Raw genomic sequence first — 7,292 nt, 5'->3', positions numbered from 1 at the left:
TCATCTCCTCACCTCCTCATCTCCTCCATCCTACTGCCTGTGACCCAGGAAATCGATCTCAGCGAGCCACCTTGACGGAGGTCTCAAGTGGAGAGAGGAGCGAGCATGTACAGGTGCATCCTTAGCCAAAGGGTTTTAAACAGATGAAAAATAGCATTTTGGCTAATTCTGGTGCATTTACAGCCATGTTAATTAATGTACACTGTCTCTGTCAAATAGAGTAATACATTATGTAGTGTTAAAAACATCCCAAAAAATGACAAACATTGAAAAAAGGGTCAAAAGTGTAGAAATAGAAAGTTAAAAACATTGATAAAAAGAGTCAACAAAAGTGCTGATTTTCTGCTTTGTGTAGCTACATCAGAGAAAAAGAGCTGACGTCAGCGCTCAGAGCCGACAGCTGTCGGGTGTCAGGGTGGAGAATACACCAGCAGTTTACCTGTTAAGAGGTAGTAAATGTAGTTTTAGGTTTTCATTTGTCTTTGGAGAAAAGCTCCAGAAAGAAATTTCATTAAGTTAAGTTAAAAGAAATCTCCCGACACAGAGAGAGGAGGCGAGAGGACGTCTACAAACCAATGAAACACAAGTATCTGGAGACGCAGATCACGTGTGTGATGACGTAGTTTTGTCACATCTAGATCTTTAGTACACCAACTGCAGTGTGACACCAAAACTTACCGGATCAAATATATACCACGTAACAAATACATGAACCTCGGTCCAGACTTTCAGGTGTGAGAACGCCCTTAATTAGCTTTGTAGCATCTCATTTGGCTTGCATGAAACGGACGTTCATTAATATCAAAAAGTTAACGCACTGCAGCTTTAAGAGGTAACTGTATTAGGCTTATAAACTAATAACCTTAGTCCAGTTGTGCTTAAACACTTTGAGTTGAGTCACCTACATGTATAACATTCAGATTGTTTTAAGACTATATGGGTCAAGGAGGGATAAACACTCATAAATCAGGTACTAACGAGGACAAACGTGAGCATGTATTACACACCTGCTCATTAAGAGAAGAAACTCCACACGATATGAACATGTAACTGAGGCCATCTAACTGCAAGTTGAAACCACATTATAAAGGCAGATACAACACATACTGTATATTCCAGCTTTGAATCACTTTAAAGCGTCCATATTATTCTCATTTTCAGGTTCATAATTGTATTTTGAGGTTGTACCAGAATAGGTTTCCATGGTTTCATTTTTAAAAGAAACACCATATTATTGTTGTACTGCACATTGCTGCAGATCCTATTTTCACCCTGTGTGTTTTATGTGTGTGTGGAAGCACCAGAGACACAAAATAAGATCCCGTAAAAGTGATTTTTGTTTTCATAATATGGGCCCTTTCAGTACTCCTCCTTCATCCCTCTCTTATTCCTTCTCTTCCTACATTCAGACGATTTTGGCCCAGCTTCTGATTGGTCCCTGAGGAATCCCAGATTGGTGACAGGGCTTATTCTCCCTACATTACATTTCTCTGACTTCCACACTCTTTTACACCAAACCTTTTCTCTCAGTCCTTTCTTTCTCTTTTCCCTTCTGTCCTCTTTTTCTTGTGATTTTATTTCATTCCCCAGATAAAATGACCCAGAAGCAAAAAAAAGCACCCAGAAGCAAACTGTAAAGCATCTGCACAAGTGTGTACTTCATGTGTAGACCTACGTGTGTTCGTGCGCATGCATCAACTCTTATTCGTGCAGAAAGGGAATATTGATTTTATGACATCTTACATCATTAAAAACCAGTCTGATTCATAGTAATATGTTACAGGGACTGCTCTCATTCACTCTGCTTTGTGCTGGGAAATAACACCATGAAGACACAAGTGTTTGAGTCTTCCAAATAAAATCTGCTTTAACATGAGCTTTTCTACACATTCACCCTCGCAACAGGTGTTGTGCAGATTTTCTGTTGTACAGTAGAGCTGCAGCCACACAAAAACACTCGCTCAGCGACCCACTGAGTGTCTTTCAGCAGCTTTCGTCACCCTGGGAAGATCCTGAGGCCGTTAGAAACCAGAGCGAGGTGTCAGGAAGTCTCGACACCACAAGTCTTCTCAGAGAAACTGAGCTTCATCTTCTTCAGTTAACACGGTTTAAATGCAGGATTTGGGTTAAATCTCAGTATGGGGTTCACACGCATTGCAACCAAGACTTTTCCATGACTTTTTCCTGACCTTTCGTCAAATTTCCATGACTACGCATTCCTGAACAATCTCAGTCGACATTATACAATAAGAAAAAATCTGTGTTAATGTTCACTGTCAGAGGTTTAACAATAAAATGAATGACAATGTACGTAGTTCATAGTGGAATTTGTATTATTGTGCTCCAAATAAACCGTTTAGGTTAAAACATTGCACTGAATTTGCATTTTTCTAATTCCATAACTTTTCCAGTTTTTTGTCAAAACATATGAACCCTGATAGTAACACAGGTGGACTTCCTGCCCACTGTCAGCACTGTCAGCACCGGGTTTGTTAGAAATGTAACATTTTGGTCATAAACCTGGCACCAAATTCACAATATGAGTGTCAGAAACCTTTAGCTTTAAGAGGAGTAGGGCAACAACATCCTGGCCACCAACACAGCTCAGCAAAGATTGTTCTACCTCGGGCTTTAACTTCTGGATATTCGGCAGCGTTGCCCCAACGAACCCAACGGCTTTACTCACATCTTTCTCCGCCGCCATTATGGAACTACAACTCAAACTAGATGACGACTTCAACGTCATCGTTCTCGGCCACTCCCTCTGTTCGCTGATTGGACAAATACCAAACCCAGGATTATACCGCAAACCTGAAGCAAAAGTACTGAAGCGAAATTTAAGAACAGAAGTCTGCAGGAGGGCGGAGCCAGGCTCATAAATATCAGCAGCAATAAAACTTTCTCTACTTCACTTGCACAAAAACTCGTGAACACCAAAACATCCAAGCAACTGGTGCGGTTTACGGTGAATGAAACCGTATGAACGTACGGCTCCTCTTCTCCTCTTATCTTTGCTATATTAGCACTCTGACAGCTGAGTGTCTGAGCCTATCAATTAACCCACTCCCACTGGATGAGAGGGAACAGCTCCCCCACTGGGAGCTCCCCCGGTTATTACAGCTGGATCAGCCACTTGAAGATCAGGGCTCGCACTCTTTCCAGAGGAACTGCTGCTCCCTGTGATCTTTGAGCCAGAGACAAATGTGGTTCGGCATGAAATTCCACGCCAGATCCCACTACCCACTCAACAGACGGAGGAGGTTTTGAAAATATCAGACAGAAGGCTTCCTCACACTTTGTACAGAAACAAGACAGAGAGGCTACAATTTTGCTAGCAGGGTAAACAATGACGATGCCCCAATGCCCAAAATGACTCTTGCTCTGTCCTGACAGTCCATAGATATTACATATACAACACTTGCATTATGACACGCTGCAATCAGTGAAACTGTAGCAGTGTTCCTTGATAAATGTCTAAAAAATAACACATATTTGACAGTGAATTTTCTTTAGATTAGCTGATTTATCGTTTCAGCCCTAAACATGTCTTCTGCATGGATGTACACAGCAGGTGCATGACATTTGGGGGTATTTTATATGTCTACAGCGACCTTTATGTCATTTTAAATTCTTAATTTACAGTAGACCTACAGTTGGCTTACAGTGATCCAGGTGGTGAATAGTGCAGCTTAAAGCGACTTTATTCCGCTTTATGGAATTTTTCAGTATAACACTATAATCCCCTAACAATCCCACACGGACACGTAGCTGCGGTGTCTTTCTGAAATGCGAGCTATTAACAGATTATCCTTAATAAAGTGTCTGTGGCTGCGCCGTGCTGTGTGAGAGTGTTTAAATAGCCCTGTTGATCCCAAACGGGGCCAGCCAGCCATTCAGCCTCACTCCACTACAACTACTTTGGACTAAAGTGGACTTTAAAACGCAGCAGCAGCACAGCTCACTCACCTTCTTCCTTGGCTGCCATTTCATCATATTTGTAAACCAGAGATTTGCACGGGATCAAAGTGTCACAACGGCCGGTGAGGAGCGGTGTGCACGCGGCGACAGAGGCATCTCACACCCAGGGGTGAAGGCTGCCTCGCCGGACTGGTTGGAGGGAAGTGGAGCAGCAGAGACGCGCCCGAGGCAGGGGGAAGTTAGTTATAATCCTGGTGTAATGACACTGGACGCCCTCCTCCGGTTACACCGAGCGCCAAGCGCCGTCCTGTCATCCAGACGCCGGTTAGAGCCGAGCATCATCCGTCTGCTCCGGCAGCTTCAGCGGCTCTGAGGACTCGACTGAACCGGGAACTGAGAGCTGATTCTCTCTCTCTCTCGAACACACCTCCTCTCTCTCTCTCTCTCTGTCCAACACCCCACCTCTCTCTCTCTCTCTAACACACCTCCTCTCTTTCTCCCACTGTCTAACACACCCTCCCTTTCTCTCTCTAACACACGCCGACGTCTCGCTCGCTCCCTCTCTCTCTTTCTCTCTATCACACACACTCTCTCTTTCTCTCTCTTACACACACCCTCTCTCCCCCCCCTTACACAAAACATCTCTCCCTCTCTCTAAAACACACCCCCTCGCTCCCTCTTTCTCACCCTTTTTCATTAGTTAACCCACACTGCATGTGGCTAATAATCAGAGGTGGAAGAAGTATTTAGATCCTTTACTTCAGTAAAAGTACTAATACACACTATAAACATATTCCACTACAAGAAGACCTACAAGTCCTGCATTCATACTTCACTTAAATTAAAGTATGTAAATCCTTTGCAAGTTACGTTTGAAGGTATTTCCCCAAACTTCCACGCAATACAACACATATGGTCAAATTAGTGTGCCGTAAGTAAGAGTATGTAAAGTATTTTGGTTCAAGATGTGTCTAGTTTTGCTCAAAATACCAATACTCCTGTCCATCTTCATGCACAGATATTTAATGTGCTTCCAGCAGAGTTTATGGTCAAGTACAACACCTAGAAATGTATTTTCATAAACTCTTTCAATTGTTTCATTATCAATTACTACTGAACCAATATTAACGTGACCACGAGTAAAAGGAGCAGAGAGTAAAATGTGTTTGCAGGCTGAAGGAAGCTTCCCTCTGAATCTCCTCCCTCAGAGAGGGAAGGCTTGACACCCGAGCCGAGTGTTTTATTATTGGGGATTAGAGGAGTTGAGAGGGCAGGGACACCGGGTCCCAGAGAAAAGCCTTCAGGATCCTTTACCCTCCATAAACAAAGACAGAGGACAGCCCAAACAGCCACAAAGCCTGGAGAGCAAAGCGGAGATTTTCAGTGATGGAGGTGAGACTGGAAATCAATAGAGGACGAAAACGGTGTCCCGTGATTGGTGGATTGTCTTTAAGCGTTTTCTTACACACAAAGGACACTCAGGTAGATATTTTGACACATGTAGAGTCTACCATCTTAGACCTGAAGCATCTGAATTAAGGCTGTCGATCAAGGGAAATATTTATTCACGATTAATCGCATGATTTCCATAGTTAACTTGTGATTAATTGCAAATTTTTTCATCTGTTATAAATGTAATTTACTACTCTAGCGTTGCTGCTCTTCAGTGTCTCAGTGCAACTTAAAACACAAGGTGTGTAAATATGAACACACTGTATATAGGGAGCGAGGACACCCCCCTTTAAGTTACTGTCAGCATTTAGATCTTTAACCTTTGTGTTGCCTTCCCGTCAATATTGAAAATCCACACTTTTGTTGACACTTTTTAATCAATGTTTCTAACTTTTTCCTTACGTTTTTGTCTCTTTTTTCAACACTTTTGACATTTTTTTCCCAACGTTTAACACTACGTAACACTAACTTATTAAGGTATGGTCAATTTGAATAAGACGCCCCAAATTAATGAAAGTAGAGATTTGTACTCGGCAAAGAGCGTTGTGTGGAATCAATCATGTTATTTTGGGGAATTAAAAAGAACATTGATATAGGAAAACGGGTACATTTGCCGCTGATCTGACTCAAGTGCCTGGGTCTGCTTCCCGACGGGTCAGTAAACTGCCGTAAGCGTCCAGACATGTTATGCAGCAGGGCTGTAGTACTCGAGTCCAGTCTTGGACTCGAGTCCAGACTCAAGACCGTTTTTCTATGGTATCGGACTTGTCTCGGACTCGCTAGTATTTGGACTCGAACTTGTCTCGGACTCGGCCACTGGTCTTGCCCAATGTGGCTTTTCGTCTCGACAGAGTCCAGCTGTCTTCATTATGTTGTTAATAATATTGGAGGGAAAGTGAAACCCAAAATGATTGTCTTGATACTGTCGTGCATAAGACCGTATTTTCTGTCCTGGACTCGGTCTTGACTCGGACTCGAACCATTTTGGACTCGGTCTTGTCTTGGACTAGTCCTAGTCCTAGAACAAAAGCTCGACAAAGCTGATCCTGACTATAGCCCTGCTTTGCAGCCTATTAGCCATGCTGTTTATGACTGGATGTACATTTTGTTGCTTTGCGGTAAAAGCTCGTACGGACGTTGTCCTATAGGTGCGGCTCTCATGAAACAAATAGTGAAGACCCCTGGTCTATAAACACCATTAACTACATTAACCATCACACATGGGAAGGACTGTTCTGTACCAGCCTCACAGTTAAAATAAGACCGCCAGGTAAATCTTTAAAATCCCACAGCCGCTCCTCAGAGCCATCAATAATGAAGCAGCTGTTTTTTTTATTTCAGTGTGTGTGAGATTTGTTTATGCTTATGGCTGGTGCCAGCCTCATTGCTTTTTCATGAAAACTGTAAACTGAATATTTACAACCTGTTACAAGGAGCAAACAAAGCAAACACACGGGCGTGCAGACGCCTGAGGACCGCGAGAAGCATCGCAGTTAGAAGCCGGGGGTCATTAATAAACACTTATTCTCTGTGTTAATGTTACTGAAGGAATGAATGAATGAATTCATGTAACTCCTGCATCTCCTTGATTTGGTGTGTTTCACGGCAGTGGCAATAATGTAATCTACACCACACACACCCATCACGACACAAGCTTTCTGGCTTGCCTGACAGTATTTCTGTGATGAGATAATAAAGTTAACCTTGACCTTTGACCCTTGGCCTTCTTTCTTCTGATAAGGGAAGACAGTTTTTTTTTTTTTTTTAGATTGGGCTGAAAAAGATGAGCCGGGCTGCATATCTTTATCAAATCACATATCTGTCTTATTCATCTCTCTGACCGGCATCATTACTCTGCCCCGCACGCACACACACAATCTCACACACACACACACACACACACACACACACACACACACACA

At 42.8% G+C, this 7,292-nt stretch overlaps 1 protein-coding gene across 4 annotated transcripts in view; it reads right to left on the bottom strand.

Annotated features, from left to right (window-relative positions):
- The window catches only part of ttc28 (tetratricopeptide repeat domain 28), a 119,654-nt gene that overhangs the window by 84,090 nt on the left and 28,272 nt on the right, over positions 1-7,292 (bottom strand). Inside the window, exon 1 of one of the 4 annotated variants that reach the window (XM_034896044.1) lies at positions 3,967-4,281. The exons of the other annotated variants lie outside the window; for them this stretch is intronic. Within the exon in view, the coding sequence (XP_034751935.1) occupies positions 3,967-3,993 (27 nt within the window). The 5' untranslated portion in view covers positions 3,994-4,281. Of the gene's footprint in view, positions 1-3,966; positions 4,282-7,292 lie in introns of those variants that run through there. 4 annotated transcript variants of the gene reach the window in all.

The sequence above is a fragment of the Etheostoma cragini genome, chromosome 16, assembly GCF_013103735.1.
Source record: "Etheostoma cragini isolate CJK2018 chromosome 16, CSU_Ecrag_1.0, whole genome shotgun sequence".
NCBI classification, from domain to species: Eukaryota; Metazoa; Chordata; class Actinopteri; order Perciformes; family Percidae; genus Etheostoma; species Etheostoma cragini.
The sequence above is the reverse complement of the archived record's forward strand: the minus strand, read 5'-3'. Positions and strand labels throughout refer to the sequence as shown.